This window comes from Gadus chalcogrammus, chromosome 8 (assembly GCF_026213295.1).
Source record: "Gadus chalcogrammus isolate NIFS_2021 chromosome 8, NIFS_Gcha_1.0, whole genome shotgun sequence".
In the NCBI taxonomy this organism is placed as follows: Eukaryota; Metazoa; Chordata; class Actinopteri; order Gadiformes; family Gadidae; genus Gadus; species Gadus chalcogrammus.
The window spans coordinates 25,570,033-25,594,876 of NC_079419.1; the positions used below are offsets into that span (position 1 = coordinate 25,570,033).

The 24,844-nt window shown below is 42.5% G+C and overlaps 2 protein-coding genes across 4 annotated transcripts; one reads left to right on the plus strand and one right to left on the minus strand.

Moving 5' to 3' along the window:
- The first annotated feature begins 4,378 nt into the window (after positions 1-4,378).
- Positions 4,379-10,960, plus strand: LOC130387858 (uncharacterized). 3 transcript variants are annotated; one of them, XR_008896364.1, is made up of 6 exons: positions 4,379-6,438; positions 7,272-7,437; positions 7,748-8,401; positions 8,522-8,589; positions 9,293-9,393; positions 9,836-10,960. XR_008896364.1 is itself a non-coding variant. In XM_056597155.1 (6 exons), the coding sequence occupies exons 1-6, from the start codon at positions 6,244-6,246 to the stop codon at positions 9,885-9,887; spliced, it is 1,179 nt and encodes a 392-aa protein (XP_056453130.1). In that variant the 5' UTR covers positions 4,379-6,243; the 3' UTR covers positions 9,888-10,960. The 3 variants fall into 3 exon arrangements, 2 of the variants coding, with proteins under 2 accessions (XP_056453130.1, XP_056453131.1); XM_056597155.1 differs by having other exon boundaries at positions 9,350-9,393; XM_056597156.1 differs by lacking the exon at positions 8,522-8,589 and having other exon boundaries at positions 9,350-9,393.
- A 1,992-nt stretch (positions 10,961-12,952) lies between these two features.
- Positions 12,953-21,454, minus strand: LOC130387854 (uncharacterized). The gene is made up of 15 exons (XM_056597148.1): positions 20,721-21,454; positions 19,430-19,852; positions 19,018-19,119; positions 18,419-18,808; positions 17,947-18,048; positions 15,627-15,859; positions 15,356-15,534; positions 15,174-15,267; positions 14,725-15,069; positions 14,504-14,621; positions 14,330-14,421; positions 14,111-14,225; positions 13,691-13,960; positions 13,366-13,542; positions 12,953-13,279 (listed from the first exon to the last, which is right to left on the minus strand). The coding sequence occupies exons 2-15, from the start codon at positions 19,644-19,646 to the stop codon at positions 13,068-13,070; spliced, it is 2,646 nt and encodes an 881-aa protein (XP_056453123.1). The 5' UTR covers positions 19,647-19,852; positions 20,721-21,454; the 3' UTR covers positions 12,953-13,067.
- Positions 21,455-24,844: the final 3,390 nt, after the last annotated feature.

A 24,844-nucleotide genomic window follows, 5' to 3' on the forward strand; every position in this document is an offset into this window, starting at 1 on the left:
CTGGTGGATTGTGGAAGTATGCGCCAGTCCTGGGGGCCTGGTACTACCGCCAAAGTAAACCACGGACCTCACTACGCTATCCCACAATGCAACCGGAGTCTGGTAACCAATGAAGAAGAGATGGCTGACCCGACACCACCAACAGCGGCTTTTTATGTGTGTGCGTGCGTGTGTGCGTGCGTGTGTGCGTGTGTGTGTGTGTGTGTGTGTGTGTGTGTGTGTGTGTGTGTGTGTGTGTGTGTGTGTGTGTGTGTGTGTGAACGAGTGTATAGGGAACGATTTCGAACACAGCTACGGACTCATGGGTTTCAGAAGAAGATGGACTCTGTATTAGGTTTATGGCGCTAACGTTGTCACAGTGTTTTTTCAGTTTATTAAAGTTTACCGTTTTAGAGAGAGAGAGAGAGTTTAAAAGAAAAATAAATTGACAAAAAGACATCAGTATGAAGCGTGGCCGTTTATTGAACCTATGCAGCTACAGTGACAACGACCCGCCAATGTGGCTAAGTAGGCCTAGGCTAGGTAGAAAGAGTTAGCCTAGCTTTCAGTTCGAAGCCAACAACAAGTGGACCAGAATAAAAGCGCGTAAGAGACGTAGAAGGAGGAGAGCTTCAACGTAGCTGACAACCGGCTAACATTCACACCACGGCTCCAGAGTTGACCTAGCCTACAGCAGCTTTCATCGGCTGTTGGACACAGGACACGGGACACGTTCGCAGAGGACCGGTGCGCGTGCCAGAGAGCAACGTTCGCAAGCAGCACACCGGTTTCGCGACTCGACGAGCGGGGAGCGGCGTCCACAGACGTCGCGGCTGTTTGACGGCTCGAGGAGCAGAGAGCAATGTTCGCAAGCAGCGCACCAGTTTCACGGCTCGGCCAGCAGAGAGCACCGTTCACAAGCAGCTACCCTGCACCAGGATATGATTCGGCTCGGCCAGCTGAGAACGACGTTCGCAAACAGCACGACTTCATCCCACTAGTGGTGGTTCGGTCGCGAACTGATTCGTTCGAACGAACAAATCGTTAGAACGAACGAACCGAACTGGTTCTTCTCTCTCGTTCAAATCAATGAGCTTGGTGTTTTGCTTTCAAAAATAGGTTATAGAAGAAGTCTAAACTGCACAAAATAAAAACATCCAAGCTGCCTTTTAAGGATACCTTGGAATATCTGTCTATTTTTTAACCATCGGACCCTAGTTTACGACAAAAACAACACAATGGACGGCAGCTCCTTTGCCGCGTGGTTTTTAGAACCATGTAAGGATTAGAGGGGCGGTCGATAGCAACCACCATAGCAACCATGACGGTCAAGTGACTGGATGTAGCCCCGTTGAAAAAAATAGAATACCACTCTACACACTAAATATCAGATTAATGATATTTAAATGATTATGAACATGAAGTCTTTATTTGCATGGGTTTACATTTCGTTCTGTGTAGCATGGAAAAATCTGAGAAACACTCCCATTCAGAATGCATTGGTTTACATTTCGTTCTTTGGAGCACAGATATTTTTATTTATTTATTTATTTTCAGTTTTTGAGGAGGTGCTTCAAAGATGCAAATTTTTCTGCAATGATCCAAAATCCAATGGAAAAACCCGTTGGCTTTTTGTCAAGGGAAACCAGGGCGACGCTCACTTCCGGGTTGGCCAACATACGTCACCCCTCCACCACGCTATACTGTAAAAACACATGTTCAAGTTGAATGATAATGCATGAATTTATTCTTTATTCTGCCATAGAATTTATTTAAGGGGGGGGGGGGGGGGGGCATACAAGTCTTTTGGCGATAGTGGATCCAGATCTGTTCCGGAGCATTTCTGCACCTCGGGCAACAGCGCAGGGTTGCCAGGTCCTGCAAAAAACGTTCTGCCCACATACCGTTCAAAATCCACCCAAAATGTCCTAGAAGCAGCCCAAATAAAAAGGATATTAGACCTTGGCCAACGTTTTGAAAGTAATAATAATTAATTTCAGGAAATATCTGTTGTTGCAACACATTCTCACTCCGAGCGCGTCGATTTCTGACGAACGGTCAGTGACTTTTGCTTCAGTTTCTGACGCAAAAGGGTACCCTTGCGCTGCTTTTTTAGACGCATGGGGTTTTCAACTAGTTACAATGTAACCCTTTGACGGGGGACCCGATGGCTGCACATAGAGACGCTATGAGCATTCATATCCCATTGGCTAACGGAGGACCTTGCGCTTCTTTTTTCGACGCAGGGGGTTTGCCACTCATTGCAATGTAATCCCTCCACGGCAATATATGAAGCTATGAGCATTCATTCCATTGGCTAACGGAAGAGCCGATGGCTGCACATAGAGACGCTATGAGCATTCATATCCCATTGGCTAACGGAGGACCTTGCGCTTCTTTTTTCGACGCAGGGGGTTTGCCACTCATTGCAATGTAATCCCTCCACGGCAATATATGAAGCTATGAGCATTCATTCCATTGGCTAACGGAAGAGCCGATGGCTGCACATAGAGACGCTATGAGCATTCATCCCATTGGCTAACGGAGGACCTTGTGCTTCATTTTTCGACGCAGGGGTTTTTCCACTCATTACAACGTAATATCCCTCCACGGCAATATATGAAGCTATGAGCATTCATTTCATTGGCTAACGGAAGAGCCGATGGCTGCACATAGAGACGCTATGAGCATTCATCCCATTGGCTAACGGAGGAACTTGTGCTTCTTTTTTCGACGCAGGGGTTTTTCCACTCATTACAACGTAATATCCCTCCACGGCAATATATGAAGCTATAAGCATTCATCCCATTGGCTAACGGAAGAGCCGATGGCTGCACAATAACGGCGATTTTACAGTGACATCTGTGACATTCCTCAACACAACTACACCAACGTGTCCTTGTTAATTACACAACATGTATGGGTTAAGGCTCTGTGCATCAGTTGTCCTGTTTGGTGCTTTGATTGAGAGAAACAATCGTTTTTTTGATCAGTGTTGGGTAGCTGAGGTCGTTGCAATAGAGACCACGTCCGTCCGTTTTGTTTCACAACTGACAGAGCTGCCAAGTCTCACCATTTGGCCCTGAGACACACTCATATCAACCAGTTCACACACTATCACAGAGTAGGAAGAGAAGGAGGAGAAGGAGAAGGAAAAGAAGAAGAAGAAGAAGAAGAAGAAGAAGAAGAAGAAGAAGAAGAAGAAGAAGAAGAAGAAGAAGAAGAAGAAGAAGAAGAAGAAGAAGAAGAAGAAGAAGAAGAAGGATAAGAAGAAGAAGAAGAAGAAGAAGAAGAAGAAGAAGAAGAAGAAGAAGAAGAAGAAGAAGAAGAAGGATAATAATAATAATAATAAGAAGAAGAAGGATAATAATAATAAGAAGAAGGATAATAATAATAAGAAGAAGAAGGATAATAATAATAAGAAGAAGAAGGATAATAATAATAATAATAACAATAAGAAGAAGGATAATAATAATAAGAAGAAGGATAATAATAATAATAATAAGAAGAAGAATAGAAGAGGCGGAGGAGGAAGGGCTGATGCACATTCTCACTCCGAGCGCGTCGATTTCTGACGAACGGTCAGTGACTTTTGCTTCAGTTTCTGACGCAAAAGGGTACCCTTGCGCTGCTTTTTTAGACGCATGGGGTTTTCAACTATTACAATGTAACCCTTTGACGGGGGACCCGATGGCTGCTGAAAACCCCATGCTTCGAAAATAGCAGCGCAAGGGTACCCTTTTGCGTCAGAAACTGAAGCAAAAGTCACTGACCGTTCGTCAGAAATCGACGCGCTCGGAGTGAGTGAGAATGTGCTGCTGATGCACACTCATTCCGAGCGCGTCGATTTCTGACGAACGGTCAGTGACTTTTGCTTCAGTTTCTGACGCAAAAGGGTACCCTTGCGCTGCTTTTTTAGACGCATGGGGTTTTCAACTATTACAATGTAACCCTTTGACGGGGGACCCGATGGCTGCTGAAAACCCCATGCGTCTAAAAAAGCAGCGCAAGGGTACCCTTTTGCGTCAGAAACTGAAGCAAAAGTCACTGACCGTTCGTCAGAAATCGACGCGCTCGGAGTGAGTGAGAATGTGCATCAGCAGCACATTCTCACTCACTCCGAGCGCGTCGATTTCTGACGAACGGTCAGTGACTTTTGCTTCAGTTTCTGACGCAAAAGGGTACCCTTGCGCTGCTTTTTTAGACGCATGGGGTTTTCAACTAGGCTATTACAATGTAACCCTTTGACGGGGGACCCGATGGCTGCTGAAAACCCCATGCGTCTAAAAAAGCAGCGCAAGGGTACCCTTTTGCGTCAGAAACTGAAGCAAAAGTCACTGACCGTTCGTCAGAAATCGACGCGCTCGGAGTGAGTGAGAATGTGCATCAGCAGCACATTCTCACTCACTCCGAGCGCGTCGATTTCTGACGAACGGTCAGTGACTTTTGCTTCAGTTTCTGACGCAAAAGGGTACCCTTGCGCTGCTTTTTTAGACGCATGGGGTTTTCAACTATTACAATGTAACCCTTTGACGGGGGACCCGATGGCTGCTGAAAACCCCATGCGTCTAAAAAAGCAGCGCAAGGGTACCCTTTTGCGTCAGAAACTGAAGCAAAAGTCACTGACCGTTCGTCAGAAATCGACGCGCTATCATTCGCGTCGAGAGCAGCGATGGGCTGTAGTTCAAAAAGCGGCCTAAAAAAACCCTGACATTATCAAACTTCCTCACATTTTTTTTGGTTTTCTTTGCATGCACATTTTTAATTAAAATCCACAAACAACATATGTGTAATCCACGGCATATAAAGACGAAAAAAATAATTACTTTCTCTCCATTGAAACCCATTCATATTTTTCGATCTCAGAGGTCCCATGCGGGGTATACCGGAAGGGGCGGACTTACGAGCTCAATAACAAGCAGGAAGAAGCAGGAAAAATCCGCCGGTTATATATATATATTTTTTAAATGTGGAATGATATTATTGTTTTTAATGGAATATGAATTTGAACTTATTAGAAGTTAGCGATGATTATACTCGTGTCTCAAACATGATCACGAAACATCAACAGTTCTGCTCGCTGTAAGCGAGTAAGTGATAGGATTGGATTGACCTATCACCGATGGGATGTTAATCGCAGTGCACCTTGGGAATCGTAGATGAGCTTCAAATCGGGACTCAGGATCCACCAGACCCAGGTAAGTTGTACAAAATATTTAAATATGATTAACTAAGAATATAGGCTTAACTAAATTGAAATCTCTCCAACGAGCAGTAGGCCTATGTCTATGAGAGAGAGAGAGAGTGAAAGACACTTCAATATAACTTATTTTTTAATATATAGGCTATACATATTTTTTGCATCGCGTGTACATTTGAAAACTTCTTGCTAGGTTAGGTGGCTCACTATCGTTCGTAAGATGTAGCCTTACCACCAAGCACCGAAACTCGGTTCCAGTAGGGCACCGGTTCCGATTAAACGGTAGTACCTAGATCGAATAAGAACGCACATTTCGGTGCCTCATAACGGTGCCTGAATTTTTTTTAACGCCCCCGTGTATAACGTGTATTACGAAGCGTAATACACACCTTATATCAGTGACAAACAATATATTAAGTGTGTATTACGCTTCTATTATACAGTCTATGGTATTAAGCAATAACTTTAAATGCATTTTTTTCTCCCATCTAACAAATAGACATTTAATACGAATCTTAATAAGTATATTTAAGCTTATTTACAGAAGATGCATCTATTTTTTTCATTGTTCTGAATGTTGTGTATAACTCGCTTAGTGGTCTTTCTGTTGATTTATTGCCATTTAGTATTTATTTAATAATGTTGCTCATAAGTTGTTAGTACTCCCCATATATTTGACAATAAGCTGTCTTTTACAAGAAATGCCTTATTTCAACAATCTGATGTTCACCTGAAAGTAATTAAGTGCCCATAATATTGCTTATCCACCTAATGTTGTCTTCTTTAGTTCAAGAGAAATGTACTAAGTTCTGGTTGTAATTGTTAATTTTACCATGCACAACCCAAATTGTCTTTTGTGTTTGAATGTACTGTATAACCAGTATAATTTCCCACATAGTTATGTGTTGACAATGAATTAATATCATATCTTTTTTCACTCCAAATGCAATATCACTAATATGCATGAATTAATTCACATATTATATGTGTGAATTTGATAATGTTATCAACTGAAATCAAATATATCTAAGATTAACCCTCTATGTTTCACTATCATTTGCAGAATGACAAAGCCTAAGAAGAAGCGATGCCCCTCATGCCAGGCCGAAAATTCTGTTGGAAGGAAGACATGTTGCCAGTGTCTCCTCCCCCTTCCCCGGAAGAACAAGCTCCCAGATAATTTGCAGATGGACAGCTGGGCATCCTCTGCAAAGTCATACAGAAACGGTGCCAGGGCTATAAATTCAGCCCAGCTATCTGTGAGTTTAAATTACTGTAATTCAACAAAGGTTTTGGCCTCTGAGACAATAACATAATGTTCTTATTTGTCAATTTGTCCTCCTTTTAGGTAAAGTGAAACCACCATAAATCCTGTAACAAACCATGACTTTCATCATTGATCAATATGCCTGATATACTGATCACCGGATACCTGATCATATATAACCTAATAATAAGATAATAGGCTGCCTCTTTAAAAAAAAAATAGGAACAACTAATTTAAAATGACCCATAATTTGTTCTAATTAAATTGAAAATTCAACAGCTGCCTTTTACAAAGTGGACAAACACCCCCACCTTTGTTCATGACTATGCCGCCACATGCAGCTTCACATATTTGTTGGTTTCCTGATCATCTGCTCAGGATGGCATATTCAGGTTATCTTGTGTATGTGGCGGGCCTGCAGTGCTGCCGGGCCGCTTACAAACACACACACACACACAAACTGAGCGGGGCAGACAGACTATGCAAACCATTTTTTATCATCTCTTAATAGGTTGTGTTTTCTGTGATGTGAAATTAATGACTGTGTGTCTCCAGAACACATTTCAATCATTTTCAAAACTTTATTTAAAAAAAAAAACTTTTAGTTTATTGATTTTTCCTTAACAGTTATGATTTACTAACCGGTTACAGGGGCACACCCCTAATTTTGACAGACAACACAAAGTTAAGCTAATAATAAGCAAAGAGTCTAAGCTCTTGAGTTGATGCTGATTATCCTCACCTGTAAATGCCAATACTTGTGTTATGCTAATTTGTTAAGCAAAGGTGTAAATGCATATATTTTCTTCATTGTATTTCCTGCAGGTCTTAAAACTAAATGCCCTTGGTCGGAAACCCCTACTATTTCTTGGAAATCCTGGCCGCAAAGGAAAATCTGTGGGGGACTTGATTCACTTTATCCCCACAGATAACGTGTTGGTGAAGGATATCATTTCCAAAATGAGCAAATGCTATGAGCTCCTCCTGACAAGTAAGATCATCCTTGTTAAAGATACATACATTATACAGTTGAGGACACAATTATTAGCCCCCCTATGACATTTTTTTATTAGGAAGTTAGCTGCAGGCCGGCAGGGCATCAGTCAAAAGCAGCGACATCCGTGTTATCAGATGTATGCGGTGAAATTAAAACGGAGGACAGAAACCCAAACTATAATCTTGAACATATATATAATAAATTAGTATTTGTAAAATTGAGGCTAAATTAAATAGGTTGTTCTAAATGTTTTGGGAGGAGTTCTTCCGTGGCTCATATCAGATTTTCTTTTATACTGTTTCAGTGTTGCAGGGCTGTGCTCCACAAGCAGCTGTGCCCCCCCTGGAAAACAGCGGTCCACCAGCCCCTCCTGTGTGCTCTCAGCCTCCTCCAGAACCCTTCTCATCCCCTCAAACTCCTCCATCCTTCTCCAACTCCCAACCACCTCCATCCTTCTCATCCCCTCAAACTCCTCCATCCTTCTCCAACTCTGAACCTCCTCCATCTTTCCACAACTTAGAACCTCCTCCATCCTTCTCCAACTCCCAACCTCCTTCCTTCTCATCCCCTCAAACTCCTCCATCCTTCTCCAACTCCCAACCTCCTTCCTTCTCATCCCCTCAAACTCCTCCATCCTTCTCCAACTCCCAACCTCCTTCCTTCTCCAACTCCCAACCTCCTCCATCCTTCTCAGACCCTCAAACTCCTCCATCCTTCTCTAACTCTGAACCTCCTCCATCTTTCCACAACTTAGAACCTCCTCCATCCTTCTCCAACTCCCAACCTCCTTCCTTCTCTAACTCTCAACCTTCTCCATCCTTCTCCAACTCCCAACCTCCTTCCTTCTCTAACTCTCAACCTTCTCCATCCTTCTCCCCTCAACCTCATCCATCCCTCTCCAACTTTGAACCTCCTCGATCTCCAGCCTCCTCTTCCAAGAAGAGGCCCAAAATAAAAGGTTTGATTTACTCTGCATAAATGTTGATGCTATATAAATGTATTACATTGTTAGGGTTTTCTAATTAACACAATATACTTCATGTGATTTGTATTAATCTTTTCTACTTTATCTTTTTAGAATGCAGAAAACACAAAAATCAAAAGGTTTTCCTGTTTCAACGCATTGTTGATAAACGTGTTTTAAACGTAAGTTAAAAACAAGTGTTTTTTTTAATTATGAAACATTTGCAACGTAGTCCTTATATGCTTCATAAGACAACACATAATGGTGTATGTTGAGGATGGATTGAGGGCTTTTAGTTTAGTACATTTACTGCGTTTTTCCATCTGCACTTTTTGCTGGCCAAGCCAAGCCGTTCAGATTTTGTTGCCCATTACCACGAGAGTCGGATCCAGGATGGACTTTATCTGGAGTGGGGCCAAAAGCGCCCTGGCCCTGCCTCTAAAAATAAGCGAGCTGAGCTGCTCCTATTTTCGGTACTCCTCGCATGGGGTACCAAGCTGTCTGAAAGGGTGCCGAAAAGATGAAGCTATACACTGCCGTCAGTTGATTGGTCGAAAGAATAACTTTGGCCTTAAAAGAGGCCTATGTGTAGTCACCTTTGCAGGAGTGAAGAGAGTATTGTGTTTAGAGAAAAGGATAACATGAACGTTATGGCATATTTGGCTATAACATGTAAAATTGTTAGGTTACCAATTTCTACAGGATTTTGTGTTGGACCATTTAAAAACAAATGCAACTCATACTGTTGGACCCAGATAGACAGTGTTTAAAATTTGATGCTTAATCCTTGTATTAAATAATACATTCTAAGTTGTGTGGTGATAGTAGGTATTTGGAGATGGATAAATCACACAATACAGCTAAATTGACCATCTGTCTCTACAGGAAATGCCTTTCTCTCACAACTACTTCTGTCATATTTTCTGATGTCATGCCTTTCAGGGAAAAGAAGAGGTGAAAGTCTCTTGGACACCATGCCCCAAGTGGTAAGTTTGACTGGAAACAAAGGATTTATAAAACATGTTTAAAGCTATAGTGTGTAACTTCTGTCGGGGCCCAAGAGGAATTCTGAGTAATTACAACAACACTGTCGGTGCATCTACATGAGGTACACTTTTGCTGATCGCACATCAATTGTATCCCTTCTGCTGTACGTCCAGGTTTTTTATGACTAATACAATCAACAACTTTAACATTTCTTGGGCTCTTTTCTGGGCTCCTTCACCAGTGTCAACACTGCCCTACTGAGAAATAAAGAGAGAGTTTTGTGGAGCTGTTGGGCTTAATCAACTCTGTGTAAATTCATTGGACAATGGCACAAATGTTACAGACGAAAGTAACGCACTATAGCTTTAATAAGAATGTTATAGATAAAAAAAGTTCATCCTTTAACCTTCAATTACTGTTTTTTATTTCATTTCTTGACAGTGGGAAGAAGTGGGACGATTCATGGGAGCCAGACAGCCAACAGTTTAGCTAAATCTATTTTATTTATTTATGTATATTATTTTATTTGTTTGATATTCCTGTTTCTTTGGAAGTGTTTATTACACACAAACACACACATACATACACAGACATCTTTCAAAAGTGATGCATTTATTAAATAAATTGTTGTTACTGCCTCGTGCGTTTGTCCATTTTATTGCATTTATAATTATATATATATTTTGAAATACAATGATTGAAAAGTTTTTGCTAAGCTCTGACTGTTAATTGTGTAACAATATGACAAAAGGTGAATTATTATTTTAAATCGTTTTGGTGTTTGTGTACATAGATTTGAGTGTCTGGAGTGCTCACAAACCCAGAAATGTGAAACGATTTACTGCCTCAGTGAGAAATCATGAGATGCTCCTAGCTTCCTATGACACACGGCAACACAAGTCTCACTCCCTACTCGTCAGAAGTGTGACGCATGGCCAAGGATCCCTGGCGTCAAGTTCCAACGAAAGATGTGTACCTTTTGCGTTGTTTTTCAATGTGGGGGTCCAATTCGGTATCACGCCAAAGCGTGAGTGGAGGAATAGCACAAACGGGGCGAGTGGTTCTCCCAGCATTTGGTGAAATGGTTAGGTAGCCTATATTAGTATTTAATATAATAAATATTAATACTTATTATCTGAATGGGAAATGCAATATTTTAGGACAGATTCACCATTCAACGTGTTTCTAATAACATTTCTAGCGAGAAATGTACTTTATACCTGCATAATCTTCAGTCACTGAATGTGTCAGATCTTTAGTTTGATAGTCATTAGGACGATTTTATGGTCTCGCTAGCATGTTTAAACGACGTCAGGTTGCTAGGGACGCGACGATCTAATTGTGGGCCAGCCGAGGCTGACACATAAACCAAATTTGACCTATAACCAAATGTATGATAATGCTGTATGTATAGCCTAATTTTTTATGTTATAAATATTTTAATATTGTCTAGAAGCCCTTGGATAATCCACCTGAATTTGGTTATTCTTTGGTTATTATTTTCAATGGTCATATACAGATCTTGTTCTAAAGATAATTGAATAAGAGCTATGGTCTTCTTATAATATTATAACTAAATAATTGTATATTTATATATAGAATATATATTTTAATATTTAATTAATTACATATTAAACCAATTGCATTTCGATTGGGAGATTATTTTTTTAGAAAAAGTGTGTGTGTGTGTGTGTGGGGGGGGGGGGGGAACTCTCTAGTTATGGATTCGTCAAAACAACAATTTCCGATTTATCCGATTTTTAAACCAAGTCGCGCACGGCTCTAATGACATGCCCTATTATTTTCAATGGGGCTGCGGCTACGTCACTTGACTGTCATGGTTGCTATAGTGATTGCTATCGATAACCCTCTCCTCCAAACCACGTTAACGAGGGCGGCAACTGAGCTACCGTAAATTAAATGGTGTTGTTTTTGTCGTAAACAAGGGTCCGCTGGCTAGGAAATAGACAGATATTCAAAATTTCATTCAAAAGGCACCTTGGAATATGTTTCTATTATCCGCAGATTAGATTTACTTTTGTAATGAACTTGATTCGTTTTTTTAAATCGCTGTCTGGTGGCTTGTTACGTCACTCTCAGATATGCGCATGTAGAGATTTTATAGTGACACAGCCTATAACCTATTCTTGAAAGCAAAACAAGGTTATAGATTTAACGAGGCAGGGTTACTTGAAACAATGAATTAAGTATCATGGTGAGAGGTCATTCATTCCTCCTCCTGAGTGTGCTTCCTATTTATGTCAAATGTACCCCTACTGTCCACAAGCACCCCCATTAACAAATAAGCTATAGACCTGGGGTTTCTTTCATATCAAAGGGGGTCAGAAAGGACGCATATTATCAACTTTTATCAAGTAGGGCTCCATCCCTACAGGAAAGGCTCACACAAGTGACTAAGCAAGTGCTCCATCTCGTTGCACCTCACCCAGCGGCTCGCTTGCAAGATTTTGGGCTGAAGTTCTTCCCAGACCTACACCCTAGCCATCCAACATGCATATCTGAGAATCAGGCCTCTCTTTAATAATGACAAAAAGTTATGTGAGAAATACACATTAACTTTTTGTTATCTCATAAGCGGCGTGGTGCCGGCTCCTATTGACCTTTTGACCCCAGACTTCAAAAACGTGGCCACAGGCCAGCTGTGTCTACACACCTTAAGCCACAAATGTACACCTCTATCCCACAAAAAATGGGGACGAGAAACTAACCTTTGACTTATGTACATTTACTATACTGTTGGAGGTCACGCCCCTTTTCCGACCTTTTCGGGATAGCTAGGGATGCTTAAATGTTTACACACATTTCCCGGGGCCCCAAGAACGACATATCCGAGATTTGGAGTTCTAGCCCTTAGAGAAAAAAAGTTTTCCCAAATGGAGTGTCATTTGGACAAAGCCCCTCAGAAGTGTTGCCTGTAAGACCTAATGGTTCAGAATGTGGTGGAAAAAGTTTTTGAGATAGGAAGGTCCTACCGCCCTGAAATTTGAATACCTTATTCTAGTGCCTAACTGGGACCCCCGCACCGAAACTTGGCCCGGTCGGACCCCGAGGGCCGGAAGGGGAGGCCCCCCACTTCCTAACCTCGGGGTCCGACCGGGCCAAGTTTCGGTGCGGGGGGCACTGTGGGGACCTCCAGTCCCACTTCTCATTCTAACTCGGCCGCGCCTCATCCAGAACTCCCCGCTGATTGGCCACCTCCAGGCCGGGTCCCCGGATCCGTCCCTCAACCCCGCCTCCAGTGACTCTTTCCCAGCAAAACGTCCTCGGGACAGCCCCGCTGATTTACCACCTCCGGGCCGGGCCTTTTATTCTATAGAGCTCATCGTCTCTAGAGGTTTTTATTGATAACGTTTTTATCTGTTCAGTAGCCTACTTTATAACTGTTTTGAAAAGTGCTATATGAACCAAGTCTTTTATTAAATTCTGATAAATAGACAAGAGATGGCACAGAGGAGACAATTCTATAAGACATAAAACAAATAATCAGCTTTGGAAAAAGCTTTCTAGTGCACTTGAAGGAAGTTAAAGGATCAGACAACATTTAGGCAAAAACACATTTATTAGTTATTTCACAAAGGTTTTAAAAGGCAGTTAAATAGAGTATGAAATCAATTAAAAATAATTTGGTAAATAATCAAAGCATAGCCATTGTTTAAAATGCATCATCCGAAATGTCAGAGTCATTGTCCGAGTAGTCATCAGAAGTGTCCTGGGAGTTGATCATCTGTGCCCCCTCTGCTGCAGTCAACACTTGTAGGTAGCAGTGTCTCGCGTTAGCCATCATTTTTGTGATGAAGTGCCGTTTCTTTTTGATCATGCACTGTAGACCAGTCAACCCTTCCTCAGTAAGGCCCCAAGGTGAATCTTGAAGGTTATGAGAAAGCCAGTATTAGTAAAATGATCACCAGTCTTTGATGTGCATATAAATGTGATGCAAGTTAAAAACATACGTTCTGTTGTAGCCCTTGAAACAAGGCAGGACAGCTCTTTTAGGGAGTCAGCACGATTCCCCAGAGACCTCCAGTGCTGATTCATCTCCCTCTGAAGAATCATTTTCTCCTCCTGGATTCTTTTCCCTGCCATGACCAGGTCAAATGCTCTCCTCTTGGTCCGAAGGTCAACAGAGTCTGAAAAGCATTTATAAAAAAACATTAACTCATATTCATGAAAGATGAGCATTCAACAAAGAAGTTAGATGGAGATCGATTAGAGGCATTAGGTGTGCCAAATTTGCTGGAAGTATTTAAAATTCAAACTAGCAACTGGTGAACCTACCACTGTGTGGTAGCTGCCATGGCCAAGCCGTCTCTCCAGACAGAATGTTTTCAAAGCACAGAGTCTCTGTTGTGGGAACCATTCCGTTGTACTTCTCCACCACAGAACTCAGGAACCCCCTCTCGTCCCGGATCTTGCGGCGGATCCTGGCACGACCTTTGTTGCTGTCGCAGTCTTTGTAGAGACGCTGCGACCGTCTCTTAATACTGGCAACCAGCACCTCGACCCTGCTGGCCAAGGCGGCAACATCAGTCGTGTTGATGGTTGTTGCTGTAGAGAGGAAATGCGTGTTACATTTTAAGTGACTTCTAATAACGGTTTAATTTGAATGAATACTTCAGAAAGACTAGGTAGAATGTTAGAGGATATTATCGCCAAGAGTCTGAAACTCTGTGCTTACAAAACTTATAATTTCCTCACCGTCTGCCCAATCCTTCACGTCACTGACCCAGTCCTCCATCTGGTTCTCTGTGACGTCCAATTCGGTCTTCATGGACTCCATGTTCCGCTTTTGGGCATCCAGAGCTTTTGTGGTCTACAAATGACAAAATAATTAGAGTAAATAAAAATAATTAAGTAAATTCAGTGTACAGCCTCAATATCTGCTAACAAAACTTAAAAAAAAAAAGATGTTAATACCCTCAGATATCTGCGGGACAGTGAGGTGGCCAAGTTGTCAGTCTTTTGCTGATTCCAGCGCATGGCCAAGAGGGTGAGCATGTCTGTGCGTCCTGCAGCATAAAATGATGGCGTTATCTAGTGTTAACTTCAGCTTATTTCTTGTACCCATGTTCATACTTTATAGCCATTCACCTGCTTTGGACATGTGTTTGGTGGTCACTGCTATCCGAGAGAGGAAGGCATTGACCTGCTCTACCTCCTCCCCTAGTGTCAATCCAGCCCCCTCTTGATAGGCACCACTCCATTTTACCTGTTTAAAATGCATAAAAAACAAAGCATGTTATGACATGTCAATATTGACGTGAATGTGTGGATATTCACATAAAGTGATTCACTTGGTAATGATTGCTTACGTCACATTTGTAATCGTGGGCTTTGGCATGGAACACTGAAAGGAAGGGCTTCATGCTGAGCAGATGCTGGAGCTCTGGGCAGCTTCTTGCAACCTTGTTGAGGTAGGGCCAGTATTTACATGTGACATCCATGCAATAAAAGGTCGGCGTGAGGTTGGCCAGCTTTCGTTGTATGTACAGGGGATATGCAAAGATCTCTCCCCTGAACATATTGAGGGCACATAGGAGCAGCCCATGCCGACACACAGCAAGCTCCAGTCCCTCTTCATCCAGCTTGCTGGCAGATTTTTTGGAGGTCTCTCGAGCCGCCGACCATTCCCCCCCACAAACGCCTCTTCCGGGCACCTACAATATAAACATTTAAAATGGTCAAAAGGGTTACCTAAAAAAAAATCTTGAATAGGAGATTATTGTATTCATGTTTATATAATTATAGTCTGCAATATTACATGCTTGGTTGTGGTGTGAATGTAGTTCACAAATTTTGCGACGTCGTCATCCTTCGCGATGAAGACGCCATCAAATATGGCCTGTTCCTCAGCACTAAATAAAACAGGTTAATTGGTGCATATTAGGAGGCTGAACTTTTGTCATTAGTTCAAACACTGACATTATAAATAATTTATAGTACCTAGATGCATTCTTGAAGCGGTAATGCTTGCGGTTACCATCCACGGAAACCGCAAGCATATCCGGGCTGCAGGCAGGACAGGTGAATGGCTCCTCCTTGCATATGTTGTCCATCTCATATTGGACAGCCTCCCACTCAAAAAAGCTTTTGGCGAAGGTGTCAGCTGAGATCTTCCCAGTCTGTCTCAAAAAAAAAAAAGACATCAACGGCTAATGAGATTTTTAAGCAGCATACAAATAAATAAAAAAGGACAGATAACTTCAATACTCACACGGCCAAAGCGGACAGTTCTCTGATCCAACATTTTTAAAAATGCCTGACAGGACAATCCAGGTGCTGCCATTTTCATTTCTTCAAATGAAGCAAAAACATCAGTTCCATAAATGGTGGCAAAGTTCAGGGTAGCTGGCCAGTAGTCGCTGTGAAGAATGCCGTCAACACCAGCAGTCCATGTGGCTTTGCACGCTTCACATGCCAACTCAGGCATGCTGAGCTCATGTCTCCCTTAAAAAACAAATATAAAAAGGGAATTACACACTTATTTACTTTTTATATAATGCATTACTTAAAGAGCCCATGCCATTAAAATCACATTTTTCCTGTTGTTTGTTAAATAACATAGGTCTGAATAAGTTTGTGAGCTGTGGTAAGTTTGAAATCTATGCAGTTTGTCTGCTGAATGCAATAGGCAATGAAAGGGAAAAGGCAGAAGAATGAGCCAATCTGGATAAGGTGACACTGTGACGTAGCGTTGTCAAACTATTATTCATGGCCCTGCCCACTTGGTTGGTTCGTAACCACCCACAAGAATTCTGAAGGAGTCGTGATTGAGCTAGTGCTAAATGCTAATACGTGTATGGTAGTTGCTTAGTTCGTAGTAACAGGCTAGTTACAGAATTTTGAATGCAATGGCCGAACGACATCGAAGTACATGAACTGCGACATGCTGCCTGCCGCCGGTTGCCGCGGCGCGAGGCACCACCGCCGCGAACCACCACCGCCCGGCAGCGGGCAGCCGGGCGGTGGTGCCTTGCGCCGGCAGCAGGCAGCAGGCAGCAGGCAGCGCGCGGTTCTGTCTACTACAGATTGATGTGGAAGTGGAAGAACCAGAGACGTCGGAGAACCCGACGAAGTCCTTTGTGATTCATTATATCGTCTGGACGTGCACACAGCTTTTGGCCGTGATAATATGTATTATTTGATATAGATATCTATGTATTATATGATATTATTTAGATATAGAGCTCCAGGACTGTAACGCAAGTGTTGTACACTTCCTTGTTATTTGGATAACCGTTCTGCTGTCGGACTCTCGTCTATGGTATTTCTACAACTAGACCCGTAGTGGGGGTTATCTCAGCCATGGTTGAGAATGAATTGGGGGAAAGGAACTTTGGCTTTGACTCCCTGAAGTCATGAACCACGACATGGAGGAGAAAGGGATTGTTGACCGCGGTCGTCTCCCGCCGGAGCTTCGCTGCCGATGGACCACCGCCTCGGCTTCAGGATGCGGTGATTAGCGCTGACCGCTGCCGAGGCGGCGGGAAGCAGGGCTCAAGCGGGATACATTCGCGGCCAACAATCCCTTTCTCCTCCATGTCGTGGTTCATGTAGCCTACTTCAGGGAGTCAAAGCCAAAGTTCCTTTCCCCCCCAATTCATTCTCAACCATGGCTGAGATAACCCCCACTACGAGTCTCGTTGTAGAAATACCAGAGACGAGAGTCCGACGTGTTATGCCATAACACCAACAGCAGAACGGTTATCCAAATAACAAGGAAGTGTACAACACTTGCGTTACAGACCTGGAGCTCTGCTCTATATCTAAATAATATCATATAATACATAGATATCTATCTCAAATAATACATCACGGCCAAAAGCTGTGTGCGCGTCCAGACGATATAATGAATCACAAAGGACTTCGTCGGGTTCTCCGACGTCTCTGGTTCTTCCACTTCCACATCAATCTGAAGTAGACGCGGTCGTTTGAGATTCATAATAACCTATCGTCTGGAGGCTCACACAGATTTTGGCCGTGATAATATATATGATATGATATAGATATCTATGTATAATATGGGTTTCTAAGAGCCATTGCGATACATCCACCGTAAACAGAGCGCATGGTACTGTGGCTACAAGCTGCTCAGGGCCAGGTGATATTATATATTATATAGATATCTATGTATAATATGGGTTTCTACGAGCCATTGCGATACATCCACCGTAAACAGAGCGCATGGTACTGTCAATGGCTACAAGCTGCTCAGGGCCACACCCCCACCCCCCTCCTTGACCTGCCTTGACACGCCCACCGAAACAGCGCGTTTGGGGGAAGCTCAATGTGCGACTGTTTCGGAGTGACTGTAACTCTGCACCACGGCTGAATTTCGGGGACGTCTTTGAATACTGTGTTTGTGGCCCACTAATACCTATATTAAAGCATCATAAAATAGAATGGCATGGGATCTTTAAGTAATTTTAAGATTTCCTATACAAAGCCATCATAAACCTGTGGCAGTAGTTGAGAAGGGATTGCTATTATTAAAAATAAACTTTTCAAACAGGACAAAAGTTACACGTTCTCACCATTCATTGTGATCACAGCCACAGCTTTTCCTGGTTTGAGCCTCAGTGCCTCTGTTGGACAACCACAGATTTGGCGAGGGATCTCCACAGGTACATACCGCACTAAAATAAATCAAAGGGAAAAAAAAGTGAATTAGGAATCATTTGTAACAGGGAAAAACATTGTACCCATGTGATAAAAAGTTTACCAACCAAGCTTCTTAAAAAGTATTCTTAGTAGAATTTAAATTGGTAATATACTTTAAATCGCGTTGAATGAAATGTGAAAATTAAATACTGTTTTTTATCGGACTATCAGTTTTATGGAAGTATCAGTGTTTGAAGTTACTCTGCAGTCTGTCAACTTCAAAATGACAGAGCACATAAACTCTAAGGATGAGGGATACCTTAAATCAGAAAATATGGCCCCACACATGCGCGCCCAAACACACACATGTTATTTTGTACTTAAAATACATTGTACAGAACTTACCACACTGGCAAAGGTCCATATTCTGTACAGTAGTTGTTGGGGGCAATGGCTGGAAAAATCCCAAAGTACTGGCATCTCGGTTGTGAAGGGGGTGTCTGGTGTGCATGACGACGTCGCACTCCGCACAGAATAAGGGCCGTGGTAGACAATCACGACAACGAACAACAGCTAAATTGCTCCAACACTGTTGGCACTTTCGGGTTCCCACATTTTCTTGTGCCAGTGCGGTGTTAACCAGACGAGGTCTCGCTGCCTTCCAGCTCTCCGAAGAATTGCTCTTTCTTGTGCTCCAGTTTAATGAAGCAGAAAGAGAGGCTTGTGGGGTTGGTGATTCCACCCCATCTCCTGTTGCATCGCTCAATGATTGCTGGAGATCTCGTAGAAATCCATCTGTTAAAATAGTACAAAAGAGTCCGTTTTTTATTTAAAGTGTCTTTATGGAATGGCTGTTAAAAGGTGAAATTACTATTACCATGTTCATAATTACTGCAACATGGACTTTACATCTTAACTCTGTAACACATACATCATACAGATACAAGTAAGAATTTCCTATTAATTAATGTTCACCAATTATTAAAAAGAAATGTTTTACATACCAACGTTATCAGGAGCAAAGACCACCTCAGAGTTTGAGTCAGGAGCATTTTTGTTGGGATGAGTCTTCTGCTGTTGAAGTCCACTGCTGTTACCAGCTGTAACTGAAGAAAAAAAAGAAAAAAAAAGACAATAATTTATAGTATAGTATGTAGAGTATAATAGCACACACTCACTGTTAAGCATTTATCTAGATTTGACTGTTTAGAAGCGACAAGTAGACCTTTTTGATATTTGATGGGGCTGAAAAAGGGTAGAACGAAAAATGTATTTGGTTTGCAAATGAGTCATCTAAATATTGGTTCTGGTTTGCCTCCGCCGATACCATACACATCAAGCTTTAGGTTTTCCTTGATTTTAGCGTGCCTAAAATCTGGGATCTTTAAACATCAAGAATGCAAAAACAATACTGACCCTGATTGGACTGATTCCTAGCTGATCGTGGTCTTGCATGAATTAAGTTCCCGTCACTGGTTCTCTTCTTCCACCTCATGGTTGGCGGTGCTGCTGCTTGCTCATCCTGCACCACAGCAATCAAGTCATCAACCCCTTGGAGGACATCATTGACCTCTTGCTGAACAGCCATGTTATCCACCCTCGAAAACAGATTCTGGAGTTCTGAATCACTCATGATGAAGGGGACAGACAGACAGACAGACAGACAGACACAGGTGACAGGCAACAGAGAGCGAGAGAGAGAGAGACAGACAGACGCTTACAAGTACAACACTGCAAGGACAGGTTGACAAGACAGATGTGGCTCTTAAAAGTGCCTTTGGGTCGAGGTTTTAGAAAAAGGGTTGTTTGGGTTGGTTTGGATGACAAAAATTGCAGGACCTGTTGAGAGAGCAGAACAGAATTGATAAACTCAAAACTATAATACCAGTGCATTTGCTCTTTGGAAAGCTGAGAACCTGTAGAATTGAATGACATCAGAATAACTGCATCAGGTACAGACAGTGCAGGGAAGGGAACAATATTGCTTTTCCTTCCAGCCGGTTACACACACCTCTAAAACCAAGCATTTTATGCATGGATATGTCAATTCGTTTTGGTCAGGGTCCTTTTGGAGACTCCAAAAAAGACCTTTGGCTACCCAAAAAGCATACTTTAAACAAAAGGTTTACTACACATGAACCCAAACATGTAGAAGCATAATATTGGTTTCAAATGAAGGCATAATCACTCAAAAATCAGATTTTTAGCTATTCCGCCTATGCAATTTTGACAAAAATGCAAAAACACAGTGCTTAAGCCATTATTTTTACTTAAAAAGTGCAAACCGCAATGGTATAAAAAACCTCATTGCTAAGGATATCAACAACGACGATAAGTTAAGAATGCACCAAGAGGGGGAGGGGGAGGGCGGCCATTTTGACCCAAGACACTAGGATACATTTGATCGGTAAACATAATTATTCCACCGAATGGTTGACATTGGTTGAAAATCCTGAGAATCTAAGCTTTCAAACGGTGTATGACATGACTATATCACTCAACCTTATGATGCCGAAAATTGACCCAGCATGTTGCGGGGAAGGGGTGGTGCAACTAAAATTCACCCGCCGGCGAAATTTGACGATTAAGTGGTTAAATCAGATGAAACCGCAATTCTAAAAATGTGCTGACAACATTAAGGCCGATTCTATTCATTCATTATAGTGGCTTAGATTTTAATATTTTCTATATCGAACAAGACACGTACCTGATTCTCAGAGGGAACACTGCAACTGGCACGAATCGTGGGGGAGTTTATATACTTTGCAGTCACGTGACTGCCATGGCAAAGAGGCCGACAAAATAGCGACGAACAGCGGCCAAATAGGGGAATTGCAGCCTTGCAGATTTCCAATACTGCAATCAATCAACGATTTAGACCATAAATGTTCAAATTAGATATCAAGAAAAGATAAACATACTCGGAACTTGTGATCTATATACAGAACCTGCTGATGAAATACAACTGCTTAGGATCGTTTTAGTGACACCTCCGCCAGTGTTGCCAGATTAGGGCAGATTACCCGCCCATTCTGGCAACATAGGCTTTCCCGGCAGAGAACAAACAACATATGTGTAATCCGGGGCATATAAAGACTGGGACCAGAAAGTAATTACTTTCTCTCCATTGAAACCCATTCACATTTTTCGATCTCATAGGTCCCGTGGGGACCACCGGAAGGGGCGTGACTTCGCCACTCTAGTATTGGTGCCTTCAAACAGTCGGAGTTCCTGGGAATTTCGGAGGTTGGGACCTTCAGATCGGAGGAAATCGCCTTGAACACTCTGTGGATTTCCCTCGGAACTTCCTCTACGGAAGTAGAGGAACCCGAGCCTCCGAGTTGACGTCAAAACAATAGCTGCCCATAGAGTGGCGAAGTCACGCCTCTTCCGGTAGAGCTCATGGGACCTATGAGATCGAAAAATATGAATGGGTGTCAATGGAGAGAAAATAATTATTTTCTGGTCCCAGTCTTTATATGACCTGGATTACACACATGTTGTTTGTGGATTTGAATGATAATTTTTCATGCAAAGAAAAGTAAAAATTTTCGTGAAGAAGATTGATAATTTTAAGTTTTATGTGAGGCCGCTTTGTGAACTACAGCTCTTCGCTGCTCTCGACGCATATGATATACGTCACAACACCCGCACTTGGAACTCGGCACAGAGATGGCGATCTCTCTGCCCCACTTCACCGCTGTTTCCAAGGGGAGGATAAAAGCATCGAAAGAGTTGAAAACCATCATAAATCGGGGCACGTGCAGAGTTTCAGTTATGCCGATGGGAAGATTGTCGGTCTTCTCCACGCCAGTCGCAGGGAGCGTGACGTCACATACGAGCCGTGTAGTCTTTCTCGTTGTGTTTTCTCTACAGCCTTTATCTGAACAGTTGCACAATAAACGGTTGAACTCTTTGCATGAAAAATTATCATTTAAATCCATAAACAACATATGTGTAATCCAGGGCATATAAAGACCGGGACCAGAAAATAATTATTTTCTCTCCATTGACACCCATTCATATTTTTCGATCTCATAGGTGCCATGAGCTCTACCGGAAGGGGCGTGACTTCGCCACTATTTCATTGACAGACTAAAGTGAACGTGCAGCAAGCACTAAGAGGTGAATTTAACACCCGTTCCAACATTTGAATTACAGCTTAAAATTATAAACATTAACTGATTAATTCTCCCTCATGTTCAACCATCGCAAGCAGTTCTAGTAACTGATTATTCTGATTCAGTTAAAAAGCGCAAAGAGGTCCCTGCGGGCATCCATACTTGTTGTTATGAAGTCTAGTCTCACGAACGACCTGTTTTCCGGTTTTATGTTATAACCTACGAACGTTTCCTGAAACGTAAGAGCTTCCGAACCTCCGAGCTGCTTTGAGGGCGGCTGCGCAGTGCACACCCAAGCATCACGTTAACGCGCATGCAGAAAGAGGATGTCACGGAAATCATGTCCGTTAGCTTTTCAATATAAATCTGTCAAAATAAAAGTCACGCAAAACAATCGTTATTTTGGGGATTCGTTTATCCGCGTGGGAAATTTGAATTGTGGCGTGTGATAGTGTGTGAACTGGTTGATATGAGTGTGTCTCAGGGCCAAATGGTGAGACTTGGCAGCTCTGTCAGTTGTGAAACAAAGCGGACGGACGTGGTCTCTATAGCAACGACCTCAGCTACCCAACACTGATCAAAAAAACGATTGTTTCTCTCAATCAAAGCACCAAACAGGACAACTGATGCCCAGAGCCTTAACCCATACATGTTGTGTAATTAACAAGGACACGTTGGTGTAGTTGTGTTGAGGAATGTCACAGATGTCACTGTAAAATCGCTGTTATTGTGCAGCCATCGGCTCTTCCGTTAGCCAATGGGATGAATGCTTATAGCTTCATATATTGCCGTGGAGGGATTACATTGTAATGAGTGGAAAAACCCCTGCGTCGAAAAAAGAAGCACAAGGTCCTCCGTTAGCCAATGGGATGAATGCTCATAGCGTCTCTATGTGCAGCCATCGGCTCTTCCGTTAGCCAATGGAATGAACGCTCATAGCTTCATATATTGCCGTGGAGGGATTACATTGCAATGAGTGGCAAACCCCCTGCGTCGAAAAAAGAAGCGCAAGGTCCTCCGTTAGCCAATGGGATATGAATGCTCATAGCGTCTCTATGTGCAGCCATCGGGTCCCCCGTCAAAGGGTTACATTGTAACTAGTTGAAAACCCCATGCGTCTAAAAAAGCAGCGCAAGGGTACCCTTTTGCGTCAGAAACTGAAGCAAAAGTCACTGACCGTTCGTCAGAAATCGACGCGCTCGGAGTGAGAATGTGTTGGACAGGGGTGATGTATGCCCTATTAAGAATTTTGAATTGTATGATTCGTAGTCTCACACATTTCGAGGAGTACAAAGCCGAATTCCAAACAGATTTCCATTCAGACGCAGACTAAGAATTATTCAAATCATGCTCCCAGGCCAGCTGGACAGGAGAGTAGGCACTAGGGGCAGTCTTAGATAACAAACCATAAATATTAGAGACCACCCCTGAGGATAGACTTGCTTGTTTTAGACGCTGGTCTACTTCCGGACATGAAGCAGATGTGGCTCCGTCTTTACATTTCTTACTAATAACCGCTGCCAGTTGGCCATAGGTAAGAAATGATGAATGTAAGAGACCATATTGATTTTTAAGTTGTTGAAATTGAAGGGTATGGTCTTTGTATATCTGTCCAACTGACATTATACCCGCCCTCTGCCAGATATTATTCCTTAGGGTACGTCCTCCTGCAGAGAGGATAGGGTTACCCCAAATAGGGCAAGATGGTAGAGAGAGCCCCTCAATACCTAGTCTCCTGTGCAGTTGCTTTACAATAGAGCATGAAAACTGAATTATAATGTTATTCAGTAAGGGTGGTGGTTTTGGGCAGTACCACATTGATGCCAGGGTTATGTTTCCATTTTCAGGCATGACAGATTGCTCCAACCATTGCCAACTACCGATAGGAAAGTCATTATTATAGGCCCACGATAAGGGGTACTTTGCATTAAAAGACAAATAATACTGAAATATATCCGGAACTCCCAAGCCTCCCATTGATCTCGGGATAATTAATTTGTTGTACCCAATTCTGGGCTTTTTATTATTCCAAAGGAACTGGGTAAAAAGTGATTTAATATCCTTAAACCATATTGGTGGGAATTTAAAAGGAATAGAGGAGATGATATGAGAGAGCCTTGGGAGAACATTCATTTTCAACGTTTCTGCTCTACCCCATAGAGAAAGGGGTATGGCCGTCCATCTACTGATGTCCCCTTTAATGGACTGGAAAATGCCAGGGCCGTTAAGGCTGAAGATTTTTGTAATAGGAGAGACAATGTTAATTCCTAAATATTTCATTCCATTTGTTTTCCAGATAAAGGGGGTATCCATTAGATCATGCTTAAAAGTATTTGAGTTAAGTGGAATAGGCTCTGTGCACAACTCTAGAAGCGAACTTCCGGTGTCGCCGGGTGTCAGCATACTAGTTTCCGGTCTACTTCCCGTATCAGTTACCACGGCAACTATAAATAGTAAAAAGATGGAAAACCCAACCAAACAACGGAAATTTAATGTTAGAAGACTTCACAAGCTTCAACGGAATGAAGGCGGATCAAACCAATACTGCTGTGTACCGTTGTGCTCAGCTTCCAGCCGGTAACACGGGTTGGTGTGTGGGAGGCTGGGAGAAAAGAGAGAGACCGGCGAGTCCCGAGCCTTGCTCCGACCCCGAAGAGCCTGAGCTACCCGTTCCGATGGTCTTAGACCATGAGTACAGTGCTACTAGTAC